This window comes from Heterodontus francisci, chromosome 7, assembly GCF_036365525.1.
Source record: "Heterodontus francisci isolate sHetFra1 chromosome 7, sHetFra1.hap1, whole genome shotgun sequence".
In the NCBI taxonomy this organism is placed as follows: Eukaryota; Metazoa; Chordata; class Chondrichthyes; order Heterodontiformes; family Heterodontidae; genus Heterodontus; species Heterodontus francisci.
In genome coordinates, this window is record NC_090377.1 from 69,222,431 (window position 1) to 69,240,089 (window position 17,659).

At 42.8% G+C, this 17,659-nt stretch overlaps 1 protein-coding gene across 4 annotated transcripts in view; it reads left to right on the forward strand.

Moving 5' to 3' along the window:
* The window catches only part of LOC137372038 (serine/threonine-protein kinase tousled-like 1), a 250,014-nt gene that overhangs the window by 194,323 nt on the left and 38,032 nt on the right, over window positions 1–17,659 (forward strand). For all 4 annotated transcript variants that reach the window (XM_068035354.1, XM_068035355.1, XM_068035357.1 and 1 more), the window contains one exon: window positions 151–232. In XM_068035354.1, coding sequence (XP_067891455.1) covers window positions 151–232 — 82 coding nt within the window. The remainder of the gene's footprint in view (window positions 1–150; window positions 233–17,659) is intronic.

The window sequence follows — 17,659 nt, forward strand, 5'->3', positions numbered from 1 at the left end:
GTTCAGTGTACAGTATCTAGTTTCAACCATCTGAAAACTTTGATTATGTCAACATCTTTCATCATGTCCACCTGTACAAAAAATAGTTAATTGTTTCTGGAATATTTGGTTGATATCCGATTGTTTACCCAGACTAATCTTTTTTTTTAGATTCAAAGATCATCCTACATTGAATGATAGATATTTATTACTACACTTACTGGGACGAGGTGGCTTCAGTGAAGTATATAAGGTATGCGCATGTCAATAAGAACATTAGAGATTGTTGAGAATTTCAAAATTGTGACTTCTGTTTTGAGTTACTCAGTAAAACACTAGGTTTTCATCATAAAAATGAACTATTCTACTAGCTGTGTTTGGTTGGCTAGGCAAAGTGTATTTTTGTATATAACATTACCTGATGGAATTGGTATGAATACATTATTGTACCCTTTAATTTAAGAATCTTCAAACCTTTATGGCTCAAAGTTCAGCATTCTTCATTTTTAAATGATTTCGCCCTGATAAATGGCTTGATTTAGGAATCCTTCTTAATTCTTTTGCCACTTGATGTTATTTCTTACATCTTGTAATATTTTGAGTTTTGTAAGAATTGATTCTGTTTAGTTTTCTCACCAGACATAGAGATAGTATGTATCCTTTTCTTAGTATTCTCTCAATTTTATCATTAGAAGGAAAGTCACATCGTGGCTGTTCACTGTTTTTATCTTTGTGCTGCTCTGTTGGGCAGCTACCAGGTTGATTCTTTTAGCACGTTTTCATGACACTAGCAATGCCGATTGATGATTTTTAATCCACTGGCTGGAAACCTAATGTCTGTTTTTTTAAAAATTCAAAGAGGTGACTCGATGCTGGCAGCAAAAGATGGCCACCCCAGTTTGCATCACTGTACTTTCCACATTCCAATGCATTGAGATGGAGATGGTCTGTCTGCACAGACCCATCAAGGATAATGACCTGGGCAATCTGAGTGAACTACCTATCCTGTTCCCATTAGCAAGGTGTCAAGACCATTACCTGAATATTGAAGTGGTAGAGTCGAACCACTCAAACCTAATCACTTGAACAATGAAATCCTTGCTGTGAGAAGGAAATTCCAAGACATGGACTGATTAAGTTACAAGAGGGAATGCACACCATGCTTGAATCACTGGGTCATGGTCATGTGACAGGCCCACCTTCTGTGTGCTTAAGCTGGTGTTTTCTGTGCAGTAGCGAGACAAGCAGCTAGATGCTGAACAGGGAAGACCAGAGTGGGATCCCTCCTTCCTTTCTCTCCAATTCACCTTGTAAGCTTCGAACCCTGCCTGCTGACTGACTACTCAGGGATACCTCTGCTGCAGACAGAGACTCCTTGAAGGAAATCAGCCACATTACTACCTCCCAGGATAACCACCAAATCAGCCATCCACATCTTCAAATTGGAAGCCTTAGGACCACCAGAGGAAAGTCGCACGACTACTGAATTCAGCCTGAAGCCAGCTGAGTCACCAACCTCCACCGATTGAATGCCCCTTTTATTTCTCTGGACTCTAATTTGACCTATCTATCCTTCCCCACTCTGTAACCTATTTTTGTGTGTGTGCGTGAGAGAAAGTTGGAGCATATTTTATTATTTTACTTCAATTGGTTTAAGTACAATAAAGCCTAACCTCTTTGTTAAACTCAAGAAAACCTGTCTGATTGGTATTTTTATGATCTGGCAAGTACACAGTTAAACACACACTGCAATGGCAAGTGTATCCACTTCAAAAAAGAAATAAACCTGTTGCAGTCAAACAAGGAGGGATAAGAGGGGAGCCGTTTGACCTTCCTCACCTGTTCATAACACCAGTATTTTCAGTCTGTCTTTTTTTTCACTGGTTCCCTAGTCTCTCACCTTTGCTTCCACAACTTCTTTGCTATTTCAGCTTCCTTTCCTTTGATACATCCAGGTAGGTTCCTGCAAAGTTATGCTCAAAATATAGCCTGTCTTATCGGTGGCTGCTGGAAAAACTGGTGTTTCATCTGCATACATGTCTTATTACTGATATTGCCAGTATCATTTTAGTCACTGTTCCTTTTCTCTACTTACTCTTGGAGGACATGAGCAAATGAATGCTATTGGGAGGCAACCACAGAGTGAGTAAGGTGTTGCATGGAAATTCTCATTACATAGAAACATAGAAAATAGGAACAGGAGTAGGCCAATTGGCCCTTCAAGTCTGCTCCACCATTCATTATGGCTGATCATCCAACTCAGTAACCTGTTCCCGCTTTTGCCCCATACCCTTTGATCCCTTTAGACCAAAGAGCGATATCTAACTCCTTGAAAATATACAATGTTTTGGCCTCAACTGCTTTCTGTGGTAGCGAATTCCACAGGTTCACCACTCTCTGGGTGAAGAAATTTCTCCTCATCTCAGTCCTGAAAGGTTTACCCCGTATCCTTAGACTGTGACCCCTGGTTCTGGACTCCCCACCATTGGGAACATCCTTCCAGCATCTACCCTATCAAGTCCTGTTAGAATTTTATAGGTTTCCATGAGATGTGTCATCTGCAAATTTGGATATTACATTAGGTTCCTCGTCTAAATCATTAATGTATGTTGTGAATAGCTGGGGTCCTAGCACCAATCCCTGCGGTACCCCACTAGTCCCTGCCTGCCATTCGGAAAAAGACCCATTTATCCCTACTCTTTGTTTCCTGTCTGCCAACCAATTTTCTAGCCATTGCAATACACTACCCCCAATCCCATGCGCTTTAATTTTACACGCTAATCTCTTTTGTGAGGCTTTATCAAAAGCCTTGTGAAAGTCCAAATAAACCACATCCACTGGCTCCCCCTCATCAACTCTACTTGTTACATCCTCGATGAATTATAGTAGATTTGTCAAGCATGATTTCACTTTCGTAAATCCATGCTGACTCTGCCCGATTCTACCACTGTTCTCTCAGTGCTCTGCTATAAAATCTTTGATAATGGACTCTAGAATTTTCCCCACTACCGACGTCAGGCTGACTGGTCTGTAATTCCCTGCTTTCCCTCTACCTCCCTTTTTAAATAGTGGGGTTACATTAGTTACCCTCCAATCTGTAGGAACTGCTCCAGAGTCTATTGAATCTTGGAAGATGACCACCAATGCATCCACTATTTCTAGGGCCACTTCCTTATGTACTCTGGAATGCATGCCATCAGGCCCTGAGGATTTATCGGTCTTCAATCCCATCAATTTCCCCAACACCATTTCTCTACTAATACTGATTTCCTTCAGTTCCTCTCTCTCACTCAGCCCTGTGTTCCCCAACATTTCTGGTATGATATTTGTGTCCTCCTTTGTGAAAACAGTACCAAAGTATGCATTTAGTTGGTCAGCCATTTCTTTGCTCCCCATAATAAATTCCCCTGTTTCTGACTGTAAGGGACCTACATTTGTCTTCACCATTCTTTTTTTGTTCACATACCTATAGAAACTTTTACAGTTTTTATGTTCCCTGCAAGCTTGCTCTCGTACTCTATTTTCCCCTTCTTAATCAATCCCTTGGTCCTCCTTTGCTGAATTCTGAACTGCTCCCAATCCTCAGGTCTGTTTTTTCTGGCAGATTTATATGCCTCTTCCTTGGATCTAATGCTCTCTAATTTCCCTTGTAAGCCATGATTTGGCTGCTTTACCCGTTTTACTTTTGCACCAGACAGGAATAAACAATTGTTGCAGTTCATCCATGCACTCTTTAACTGTTTGCCATTGCCTATCTACCGTCATCCTTTGAAGTAACGTTTCCCAATCTGTCATAGCCAACTCGTGCCTCGTACCTTCGTAGTTTCCTTTACTAAGATTCAGAACTCTAGTCTCAGAATCAACTCCGTCACTCTCCATCTTGATGAAGAATTCTATCATATTATGGTCGCTCGTCCCCACGGGGTCTCGCACCACTAGATTGTCAATTATTCCCCTCTCATTACACAATACCCAGTCTAAGATGGCCTGTTCTCCAGTTGGTTCCTCAATGTATTGGTCCAGAAAACCATCCTGTATAAACTCCAAGAATTCCTCCTCTACAGTATTGTGACTAATTTGCCCAATCTATATGCAGATTAAAATCACCCATAATTACAGATGTTCCTTTATCACATGCATCTCTAATTTCCTGTTTAACGTCATTCCCAACATCAACACTACAGTTTGGGGGTCTATATACAATCTCCACTCACGTTTTTTGCCCCTTAGCGTTTCTCAGCTCTACCCATACAGATTCCACATCGTCCGAGCTAATATCTTTCCTCACTATTGCGTTAATTTCCTCTTTAACCAGCAATGCAACTCCACCACCTTTTGCTTTTTGTCTGTCCTTACAAAAACTGAACACCCCTGGATGCTCATTTCCCATCCCTAGTCACCTTGCAGCCATGTCTCCGTAATCCCGACTATATCATCCCGTTTACATCTATTTGCGTGATTAATTCATCCAATTACTCATTGCTGGTTCCTCCGTTTGTGGGGTGATACTTGGCTTTTATTCAGTAACTGTCACACAATTGTATGACACTATGAACCTTCCTTTTCATGAGAATTACTTTATGCTCTTCATGAAATTGCCAGGTTAGTGCCGATACTGATGTATAGGCATTTTCTGTGATGTGTGCACACACATCCAATGGGAACTGGGTTGAAACTGACTACGTTAATTCCTCAGGAAGATCGTTTACGGTCAGACAAGGGACGAGACTTTCATCCCATCGTTCTGGTAAAGATTTTAACCTGGGTGTTCAGGTGGAAAGATAATTGCAACCAACCTGCCATGTTTTCTTTGTATCTGAACTTTATTCTTTAAACACGATCTGCAAAGTTCTGAGAAAACATTAATTTAAAAAAAACACCAACTAAATCTGTTTACGACTGTCCTTTGCCAGGATTTCTAAGCCATATGCTGTGCTGCTGTGGCATTCATGCTTGAAACAATGTGTAGTTTAATTCCTTCTGATTGTATGCTGAGTGCGAGAACTCGAGTTGTTTTTTCTGTGACTAGGGTTTTTCTTGAGAATATTTAATGTCAAAGCCATTTGTAATTGTAATAAGGTTCTTTCTGTTTAGTAGACCAAGCCTATACTGAAATTTACGTAAAAATTCTAAGATTGTTATTCAGGAACAAAGAATGCCAGTGCTGATCAGATCAGCACAGGATATCAGCTGTCAAATATGTTGTGTAAGGAGGCCATTTTTGGCAGAATTTTGTGGACCTGGAAAAAAGAGAATATCTAGTCTGAGGAGCAACATTTTCTGGAACATTCTACTGAATTTTATTGAATTTCTCTTCCTCCTTGTCTCTTTCTCCCCTAACCACCACTTCATTGTTGCTCTTCACTGGGTTTTTTGTGTTAACTTGCATTTCAAATGATTATAGAAGAAATTTCAGTTTATTTTTGTGCAATTAAGAGAGCTCCTGTGGGATTGCTCAAGTTTGAGCATTTTGGGATGCTATTGCCATGTAGGAAGTGTGTCCAGTATACCAATGCGCACACTGCACAAAACATTTAATGGTTCTACCAGATCTCCTGTCATGCTGCTTTTGCTGAGTTGGCTATGCTGTTTTATTAAAAAAGGCATATTTATAATATAGGGGATAAGCTAAGGCCACTGATTTGCAGTGAGCAAATAAGAATTTAACTTTTATTAAATGATATACTTGGATTCTTCTTGGTTCTTTAGACAGAATTCCATAATTCTGGCCACTGTAGTGACAACTGTAAATGAGTGTCCCTTTTTTAATATGGAGGGTTCTGGTCGCATTGGCTGAAAAGTAAATTGGTGACACTGATGCTCCATTCTGTTAGATGGTATAACCTCTTTTCCATATTTTTATATAGTACTCTTAAAGCTGTGCACTGTCCTGCATATAGCACACTCTTGAGTTGTGTTTGTTCTAGATATAGTACAGAAATAGTTTCTATAGTACTTTCTAAATTGCATGCTTTCCTGTGTACTGCAAATTTTTAGAATGCATTGTAGGGTTGTTGATCCTATGAAGTTTTGCACTTGTAGGTTGAGAGTTGATTAAATAGATATTGTAACATGAAGGCGCCATGTGTACTGATTTTTTTTAGAATAGTCCACAGCTACTCTGAGCCTCTCCTGACATTCTCTGCAGGGCCCATTATTGCACTTTCTTCCCTTCTCCCCACAGCCCCTCTCCTTTTCATCCTCAGCCTCAGCATTAACTGCTACTCATCCTCTACAATCAACTCCCCATGTCTGTTTTCCTCTAATTCATTGACCTCCTCCCTGTACACCTCCCTCTTTATAACCTCTCTTCCCTATACTCAGGCCACTCCCTCAACTTTGACCTCTTGCATAGCTTGTCTGCTCCTATGGTCTCTATAATAAACAAGGCCATCTCCAACCTCCACCTCCTTGTATTCTTTGCCATCTACAATTCACTACTCCCTTCCAAATCCACTTCCTGCTATGTTGAGTCAAATGTTGTGGGTTCAAGTCTCACTCTAGAGACTTGAACACCAAATCTAGGGTTACATTCCAGTGCTGCACTTTGGGAGATGCCATCTTTTGGATGAGATGTCAAACCGAGGCCCTGTCTGCCCCCTCAGCTGGACGCCAAAGATCCCATGGCACTGTTTTGAAGAAGAGCAGGGAGTTATCTCTGTGTCCTGGTCAATATTTATCTCTCATCTAATATCACTAAAATAGATTATTTGGTCATTATCACATTGCTGTTTGTGGGAACTTGCTGTGTGCAAAATTGGCTGCCATATTTCCTGCAATATAACAATAGCTACACGTAATTGGCTGTAAAATTCCTTGGATGTCCTGAGGTCATGAAAAGCGTTACATAACTTTCAAGTCTGTCTTTCTTTCTGTGAAGAACATATCGTTTCTACTTTTGAACCCCTTGTTTCTCTGCCTGCTCTCTTTCCACCCACGCCCCCCAACTTAACCCAAACAAAATTAGCTTTCCCATCCCAGTCATTCTCCCTCCTGTGGCCCTCACCACTGCGTCAAATCCAAGAGTTGTATACTTGAATGTGTCTGGCACACCACTAGTTTAGCCATATGTCATCAAATCGGGTTGGATCACGCCAAGCTCTATCAGGCTACATTTCCTCTGCCAAAACTGAAAACTGCTCCAGAACTGTCCAGGAGTGCAAAAATAACCTCCAGTTCTTTTCCTCCACTCAATTCAACCACTCACCTCTGCACCTCCACCCTTAAACAAGTGAGAGGAGTATGGGTTTCTTTATAAGTAAGACTGAGACCAGCAGTTCATCTGGCTCCCCCTTTCCCTTCCCTTCCTAGCTCTGAACAGGCATCTTGCTCTGGTTTCTGCTCTATCTCCCCCATGCTGTCTCTGAGATCATCTTATCCTGGAAAAACACCCCCTGCTCTTTTGAACCATTTCCGCTAAACTACTGTCCACCCAACTTCCCTTTGTGACCACCTTGTTAACTGACATAAATGGGTTCTTCTCAGTTACTGCCCCTCACACTTTTAATACTGCCGTCATTACTAGCTGCTCAAAAAAAGAACTCTTGACACCTCTGTCCTTGCAATATACTACCCCATCTCTAAGCTGGCCTTTCTCTCCAAGGTTTTGAATATTGTGTCTTATCTCCAATCCTTGCCCATCTTTCCTGCAATTCCATGTTTGAATTTCTCCATTCAGATTTCTACCAATGTTACAGCACTTAAATATTCCTAATCAAAGTCAGAAATTATAGTCTCTTGTGATTGTGGCTGTGGTGCATTATCCTTGTCCTACTAAACCACTATGTAGCCATTGACACAGTGAACCACACTTTTCTCCAATACCTTTTTTGTCCAGCTCAGTGGGATTGTATTAATTTGTTTCCACTCATCTATCCAGTTGTACCCAGAGCATCTTTGGCAATGGCTTCTCGACTCACCTCCAAACCATTGCCTTTGGAGTCTCATGAGAACCTATCTTTTGCTCCCTGCTACTTCTCATGTCCATGCTGCCCCTTGGCCACGTTACCATGTGTATGCTGACAGCTAGCTCGCTTGAATCCTTCACTACCTCCTTGTTGACAGATGACTTGTTTGATATCCAGTGTTGAGTGAGTTGCACTGTACTCCAGTTAAACACTGGGAAGACTGAAGGCATCATTTCAGCTCCCACCACAAACTCTGTACCCTTTCCATTGATTCCTTTGCCTTACCCAAGACCGCGTCTCTGTAGTATAGCCCATCTAGGCTGCTGAACCCCTTACTCATGACTTTGTCACCTTCAGACTTGATTATTCTAATGCTGTACTGTCTGGTCTCCCATCCTGTACCCTTCCTAAGCTTCAGCTCATTCAAAAAAGTTTCTGCCCTTATCCTAGCCCACACCAGGTCTCGCTCAACCTTTACGCTTATTTGATGATCTACGTGGGGGTGCCCAGCCCCCAATTTAATATCAAAAATAGATACCTTGCAAAAGAAGGATATATTAAAAATTATTACTGGGTAGGGGTAGTGGGAATCAGTCGGAAAACAGAACTGGGGTGAGTGGACTGTTTGACAGCACTTGTAGTGGGCTTAAGTTTGGCAGTGTAACTTGCTTTAAAATTCTCTGCAAACATTAAATGTGCTTGGTTTGTAGAAGTCTCTGCCTCCTTCCCCACCTTCTTCACCCCCACTCCGTCTGATTCCTGCTCATTTCTAACCATCAAGGAAACAGGTGATAATCAGGGATCATTAGTGCTGCTTGCTTTCAAAATTCATTGTTTTTTCTTAATCAAACCTGAGTTTAAAAAACATTTTGCCTGGCTCTCTTGTGCATTCTCACTTGCTCTTACTCTATGTATCTCTGTCTGTTTCTTTCCCTCTCACAGGTATCAGTAATTAGAATCATTATAGTTCCTAGCTAACAACAAAACAAAGGTGATGATCAAGTGTTGGATTTTTACCTCTCTAATTTCAACTACTTTGTTTATTAAAAGAACTCCAATTAGGATGGGGAAAGAAAGTTTTTCTTAAGCTAATAAGCTTTCTGAAATTAATTGTAATTCAGACATCAACTCGAGCAATAACAGAAGTGCAACCAGTCTGTTACATTTCTCTATCATTCAGTGCAAACATGAATGTTCTGTTCAAAATAAACTCAATATAAATTTAACCTCAAGCTTTTGAAATTTTATTCTGTAGCTTAATTGAATAATGTTCAAAAACAACCAGATAATTTTTGTTAAAGGCTGAAAGAGAACCATTCTATCATTTGGTTAGCTTACATGTTACGTATGAATCCTTGAAAACTGTTCATATTACACACATAACCTACAGGACTTGCCTTTCAACTAAGAACTGGGCGGAAATAACATTTCTAAGTCCAGGCTTTTAGTAGTGACTGAGGCCTTCAAGTAAAACCTTAAATGAAGCTATCGAAAGTTACTAAATTCAGTAGATAAATTTAGTCATGTTATTTTAAACATTCTAATAATCAACAATTGGGGCATGAAAAGGTTGTGAAATATGTAATATTTTTTACTTTGTTTAAAAGTTCATTTTGACATTAGAAATTTCAGTTACTGAGACACATGGTGGATTTTCTTTACTCAAAAAGTACTTTGATTCAGTAGGATCACAAAGAATCTGTGAAGGTGAAAGTTAATAAGTCTTTTCCTGACCTAGGGTTTTCCCTTTGCGGCAATTTTGACATGGGTTACCATTATAACTGCATGATACAAGGAATTAGGTTAATGTGTACTGGAAGTGTGTGTTATATACAAGATTTTTAATGAGATATATATGGAATGTAGTTCCACATGATAACACCTCAAGTGGGAGGGGGCTCATGTGGAGCGTAAACCTGAATGGCTGAATGACCTGTTTCTGTGCTGTACTTTCTTTGTAAGTGTCATGCAAATTTCTGTGTCCTACTGAAAAGCTATAATGAAACAAAGACATTCATTTGGAATGTACAGTGCAACTAGGAAGAATGATAATACTCTTGAGTATCCTAAATTGAAGTATTGTGGGCTTTCACAGTTCAAAGGAGCCATAAGTGTATTGATTAGAAAATGCAAAGATGTATGTTCTTTCTTGCATGGTTTAGAATTCATAGGAATACTATGGAAGGCCTTCTGATTCATGTGCAAGATCCAAAACCAAGCTGTGGGTGAGTTTGTGGCACAAAGAAAAATCTCCTGCAGAGAGGGCGAGCTATGTGCTACACTAAACATGAGGATCTTGAATAAGCCTGTTACTGGCATTGAACGTGGATATCAAGAGCATGGATATGAATATCTAGAGCATTGATGTGGCTGTCACAATACTTGCTGCCCTGTTTATGTCCTTCCAAGGTGCTGAAAGCAAATGCTGATGCAGAGTCAAAATTTTAACACTTGGGTGACAGCTGCTAAAATAAAAAAATGACCAAGGCTGGGCATGTTAACACATGCTTGAGTTGCCGAGAAGCACGTATCTTATTAAATTCCATATTTGCAAATGGAAGAATCACTTGTTTGGCAGGATATGGTTACTGTCTATGTTGTCAGTGTCAGTGCACTTGTGCATCTTATGTTGAGTTGTGCTATTCACCCATTCTACTTGAGGAACCCCTGCTGTTCACCTAGTGAGGACAAACTCATGCTTCTCAATTGTCTAACAGCCAACTAGTGGTTATCCTTCTTCGGCAATGCAAACTTCTTTGGGGTTGAGATGGCTCCAAATACACACCTAGCAATCAGAATCATAGAATGGTTACAGCACAGGAGGAGGCCCATTTGGCTTGTTGTGTCAGTGCCAGCTCTGTGCAAGAGCAACTCACCTAGTCCCACTCCCCTGCCTTTTCCCCATATCCCTGCAATTCGTTCTATTCAGAATTTATCCAATTCTCTTTTGAAGGCCTCAATTTGAATCTCTCCACCACACTGTCAGGCAGTGCATTCCAGATCCCAACTCCTTGTTGCGTAAAAATGTTTTTCCTCCTGTTGCCATTGTTTCTTTTGCCAGTCACCTTAAATCGTCCTCTGGTTCTGGATCCTTCCACCAATGGGAACAGTTTCTCCCTATCTACTCTGATCAAACCCCTTGTGATTTTGAACACATCCATCAAATCTCATTTTAATCTCTTCTCCAAGGAGAACAGCCCCAGCTTCTCCAACCTAGCCACGTAACTGAAGTTCCTCATCCCTGGAACCATTCTCGTAAATCTTTTCTGCACCCTCTCAAAAATGTGGTGCACCTTCCTAAAGTGTGGTGCCCAGAATTGGACACAATACTGCAGTTGAGGCTGAACCAAATTTTATAAAGAGTCATCATAACTTCCTTGCTTTTGCATTCTGCCTCTGTTTATAAAGCCCAGGATCCTGTATTCCTTTTTAAGTCATTTTCACAACCTGCTCTGCCACCTTCAACGACTTGTGCACATATAACCCCAGGGCTTTTGTGTTCCTGTACCCCTGGTTAACATATACAAATCAATCTTACTGCTTTATAATTCACTGTCCCTTTTTAAATGATAAGCCCCTAGTTGCTTCAGTTGACTCATTTTTAAAATAATTCAACTTGCTCTTCCACCACATTTTACTTTTTCCTTTTCTTTTTTTTTTATTCACACAGGGATGTGGGCGTCTCTGGCTAGGCCAGCATTTATTGCATATCCCTAATTGCCCTTGAGAAAGTGGTGGTGAGCTGCCGCCTTGAACCGCTGCAGTCCATTTGGGGTAGGTATACCCACAGTGCTGTTAGGAAGGGAGTTCCAGGATTTTGACCCAGTGATAGTGAATGAACGGCACTATAGTTCCAAGTCAGGATGGTGTGTGACTTGGAGGGGAACTTGCAGGTGGTGGTGTTCCCATGCATTTGCTGCCCTTGTCCTTCTAGTTGGTAGAGGTCGCGGGTTTGGAAGGTGCTGTCTAAGGAGTCTTGGTGCATTGCTGCAGTGCATCTTGTAGATGGTACACACTGCTGCCACTGTGCGTAGGTGGTGGAGGGAGTGAATGTTTGTAGATGGGGTGCCAATCAAGTGGGCTGCTTTGTCCTGGATGGTGTCGAGATTCTTGAGTGTTGTTGGAGCTGCACCCATCCAGGCAAGTGGAGAGTATTCCATCACACTCCTGACTTGCGCCTTGTAGATGGTGGACAGGCTTTGGGGAGTCAGGAGGTGAGTTACTCGCCTCAGGATTCCTAGCCTCTGACCTGCTCTTGTAGCCACGGTATTTATATGGCTACTTCAGTTCAGTTTCTGGTCAATGGTAGCCCCTAGGATGTTGATAGTGGGAGATTCAGCGATGGTAATGCCGTTGAATGTCAAGGGGAGATGGTTAAATTCTCTCTTGTTGGAGATGGTCATTGCCTGGCACTTGTGTGGCGCGAATGTTATTTGCCACTTATCAGCCCAAGCCTGGATATTGTCCAGGTCTTGCTGCATTTCTACACTGACTGCTTCAGTATCTGAGGAGTCATGAATGGTGCTGAACATTGTGCAATCATCAGCAAACATCCCCACTTCTGACCTTATGATTGAAGGTAGGTCATTGATGAAGCAGCTGAAGGTGGTTGGGCCTGGGACACTGAGGAACTCCTGCAGTGATGTCCTGGAGCTCAGATGATTGACCTCCAACAACCACAACCATCTTCCTTTGCGCTAGGAGGGTTTTCTCCCTGATTCCCATTGACCTCAGTTTTGCTCGGGCTCCTTGATGCCATACTCAGTCAAATGCTGCCTTGATGTCCAGGGCAGTCACTCTCGCCTCATCTCTTGAATTGAGCTCTTTTGTCCATGTTTCAACCAAGGCTGTAATGAGGTCAGGAGCTGAGTGGCCCTGGCAGAACCCAAACTGAGCGTCACTGAGCAGGTTATTGCTAAGCAAGTGCCGCGTGATGGCACTGTTGATGACACATTCCATCACTTTACTGATTGAGAGTAGGCTGATGGGGCGGTAATTGGCCAGGTTGGACTTGTCCTGCTTTTTGTGGACAGGACATACCTAGGCAATTTTCCACATTGCAGGGTAAATGCCAGTGTTGTAGCTATACTGGAACAGCTTGGCTAAGGGCGCGGCAAGTTCTGGAGCACAGGTCTTCAGTACTATTGCTGGAATATTGTCAGGGCCAATAGCCTTTGCAGTATCCAGTGCCTTCAGTTGTTTCTTGATATCACATGGAGTGAATCGAATTGACTGAAGTGTGGCATCTATGATGCTGGGGACTTCAGGAGGAGGCCGAGATGGATCATCAACTCGGCACTTCTGGCTGAAGATTGTTGCAAATGCTTCAGCCTTATCTTTCGCACTGATGTGCTGGACTCCCCCATCATTGAGGATGGGTTTATTTGTGGAGCCACCTCCTCCAGTTAGTTGTGTAATTGTCCACCACCATTCACGGCTGGATGTGGCAGGACTGCAGAGCTTAGATCTGATCCGTTGGTTATGGGATCGCTTAGCTCTGTCTATCTTGACATTGTTATTTATATCAGTATAATTGGTTCCAGTTCCATGACCCCTTCTCCCAAGTCAGGTGTTTAATTGTCACACGACCTCTTACCGTTTGCCAAATCCTCCCCCCAACCGCCCCCGCCAATTTCCTTCCCAGCCTCTAATGCTATTCTACCTTCCCTCACTAACCTGGTGGACGTTCGTCTTTCCTCCTGACCCTGCTCTACCCTTGCCTTCTGGTTTCCAGTTTTGTAATCCTTTCGTACCCCAATTCAATTATCCCCTCCCGTCTAACCCAAGCCTTGTCCCTGCGTGCAATGCCATGGGAGATTGAGTAATTGTGTATCAAATTTGATACACGAGGCATGCGTTTAACATTGAAAATACCTTCTTCAACCATGATCCGATGGTTTAAACCCATTACAAATATCTGAAATGCATATTATGCCTGTAGGTGATGCTGTGATATGCCCTTTCAGTGCCTGTCATAGAATAGCTGCCATTTTATGGTGAGTATTATTTGTCTGAAAATATTTGATTTGGCTTTTCTTCCCCCTCAATACTGAAATTTCTAATGGCTATAATAGTTTCTTAATTTCTTTTCACAGTTTCACAATCATGATTAAATTTATCCATGGAATTGTATTTTGTGTCTTTTAATGCCTTCATTAGTTATTACTTGAAGGTCCAAGAGACTGGGTTTGGATTTATTTTTGTCCAGAGCTTTGAATCCAAGAGCTGAATTTGGAATCCCCAGGATGCATCAGTACCATTCAGTCAGCTGTACAGATGGAATACTCCTCCTTTAGCTCCTAATTGTTTCTGCTCAGTTTTTCAAAATAATTTGAAGACAAACACTACAGGACAAATTTCAAAAACTTTATTCAGGTAATATTTTGTTTGAAAACTGTGCAGGTGAGAGGAAAAATGACAGTTAATTCATTACGTATCTGTTGTAATTTTCTGTGTTTTATGGACTTCAGCAAGTGTATTAAGCTTGAGGGCAAGAGTGGAGATGGGGAAACAGGGATGAGAGTATTGAACTTAAATAAAGCCAATTATATAGGAATGAGGGGCAAATTGGTACATGAGCAATGGTGAACATTTAAAGAAATGGTCAGCACCCTTCCATCTACAAAAGTTGATGGACACACAGCAAACAATCCATTTAAGTGGGGTGTCTTCTCTTGGTGCACCTCTGTTGATGACTGTGAAGGCCAACCTTGAGAGACCGGTTTTGCCACAAGTGCTGGACACGAAGCTGCCAAGTGATGCTGTGAATTGTTTTTGACATTGGCACATGTTGTCAAGCTGCTGCCGCAACTGATTATTGTGACAGTACACACCAGTCCACAGGATGTGTCGCTATTTCCCTCTTTCGCCAGCGAGTGATTCCCAGGTGCAATAGTCGACATTTAGGGCCTTCACGTTACTTTTGCAAGCATCTTTGAAGCAGAGCTTTGGGCGCCCCACTGGTCGTCTGGCCCCGGCTACCTCACCGTACCGATAGTCCTTGGGTATGCAACCGTCTTCCATCCTGTGGATGTGTTCAATCTACCAAAGCCGCCTCTGTTTGATGAGTGCCAACATACTTGCGAACTCTGCCTTTGAGAGGTTTGCCGCATTTGCGATTTTGTCCTGCCAAGATATACCCATAATGCACCACAGACAGTGAAGATGGAAATTATTGAGCTGCTTTTCCTGGTAGCTGTAAGTTGTCCATGTTTCACAGCCATGCAGCAAGGTACTGAGAACACAGGCCTTATAAACCATCAGCTTGGTCTATCCGATGTGCATTTCACAAGTTGGCCAAACATGGTAGCTGCTTTTCCTATGCGTGTATTGAGCTCTGCATCACAGGACAGATTGTCACCATGGACCCAAGATAACAGAATTTGCTAACCACTTGCAGTGGGGTTTTATTTAGTGTGATCAGGGGTGGAGTTGCAACACCTTGTCCCATGACCACAGTTTTCTTGATGTTTATAGTCAAGGAGAACAAGTTTACAGGCATGGGAGAAACAGTCGTCCTCCTTCTCTACTGGAAAGTAGGCTCTGTTCCACATGAGATGCGTGCATCTCATTCCTTGGCATCCTAGGGAAAGCTTTTGCTCGGGCCATACTTGCAGACTGAGTGTACCCAGGAGCACAGTGTGGTTTCCATGTCAGCATTTCTACTGTGAATATGATCTTCTCCATATGCCAGCTGCAAGAGAAATATAGGGAACCAAGTATATACCCCTTTGCCTTAGTGAGATCTACAAAAGTAAGGTATTTGACACAGCAGATTTGGGGAAAAAATGTCTGTCCACCGAAGCTCCTCAGTCTCATCCACTCCTTCCATGACAAAGAAGAGTGCAGGAGGGCATGCCAGGAGCAGCACCAGGCATACCTCAAAATGAGGTGTCAACCTGGTGAAGCTACAACCCAGGACAACTTGTGTGCCAAACCGTGTGAGCAGCATCTGATAGACAGAGCTAACGATCCCACAACCAACGGATCAGATCTAAGCTCTGCAGTCCTGCCACATCCAATCGTGAATGGTGGTGGACAATTAAACTGCTAACTGGAGGAGGTGGCTCCACAAATATCCCCATCCTCAATGATGGGGGAGCCCAGCACATCAGTGCAAAAGATAAGGCTGAAGCATTTGCAAGGATCTTCAGCCAAAAGTACCTGGTGGATGATCCATCTCAGCCTTCTCCTGAAGTCCCCAGCATCAGATGTCAGTCTTCAGCCAATTCAATTCGCTCCATGTGATGTCAAGAAACGACTGAAGGCACTGGATACTGCAAAGGCTATGGGCCCTGACAACATTCTGGCACTAGTACTGAAGACTTGTGCTCCTGAGCTTGCCGCATCCCTAGCCAAGCTGTTCCAGTACAGCTACAGCAATGGCATCTACCCGGCAATGTAGAAAATTGTCCAGGTACATCCTGTACACAAAAAGCAGGACAAATCCAATCTGGCCAATTACTGCCCCATCAGTCTACTCTCGATCATCAGTAAAGTGATGGAAGGTGTCATCAACAGTGCCATCAAGCGGCACTTGCTTAGCAATAACCTGCTCAGTGACGCTCAGTTTGGGTTCCGCCAGGGCCACTGAGCTACTGACCTAATTACAGCCTTGGTTCAAACATGGACAAAAGAGCTGAACTCCAGATATGAGGCGAGAGTGACTGCCCTTGACATCAAGGCAGCATTTGACTGAGTATGGCATTCTAGGAGCCCTAGCAAAACTGGAGTCAATGGGAATCGGAGAAAACTCTCCATTGGTTGGAGTCATACCTGGCACAAAGGAAGATGGTTGTGGTTGTTGGAAGATAATCATCTGAGTCCCAGGACATCACTGCAGGAGTTCCTTAGGGTAGTGTCCTGGGCCCAACCATCTTCAGCTGCTTCATCAATGACCTTCCTTCCATCATAAGGTCAGAAGTGGGGATGTTCGTTGCTGATTGCACAATGTTTGGCACCATTTGTGGCTCTTCAGATACGGAAACAGTCTGTGTAGAAATGCAGCAAGACCTCTCCACTTCCCTGGATGGGTGCAGCTCCAACAACACTCAAGATGCTTGACACCATCCAGGACAAAGCAGCCGGCAAGATTGGCACACCATGCATAAACATGCACTCCTTCCACCACCGACGTACAGTGGAAACAATGTGTACCATCTACAAAATGCAGTGCCGCAACGCACCGAGGCTCCTTAGACAGCACTTTCCAAAGCTGCAACCTCTACCACCTAGAAGGACGAGGGCAGAAGATGCATGGGAACACCACCACCTGCAAGTTCCCCTCCAAGCTGCACACCATCCTGACTTGGAACTATACTGCTGTTCCTTCACTGTCGCTGGGTCAAAATCCTGGAACTCCCTCACAACACTGTAGGTGTACCTACTCCACATGGACTGCAGCAGTTCAAGAAGGCAGCTCACCACCACCACCTCGAGGGCAAATAGGGATGGGCAATATATACTAGCATAGCTAGCGACACCCACATCCGAGGAACAAATTTAAAAAAAAATTAAAATGAACCTCAAATTTCTGGATTATTACCTGAGCCACAAGCAAATTGAAGTAGGGTAAATAAGATTAGGGAGTTAAATGTGTGGCTCAGAGATTGGTGTGGGAGCAAGGGGTTTTGATTCATGGGGCACTGGCACCAGTACTGGGGAAAGCAGGAACTGTACCGTCGGGACGGTCTTCACCTGAACCATCCTGGCACCAGTGTTCTGGTGAGTCGTATAACTAGGGTGGTAGAAAGAGCATTAAACTGAATAGTGGG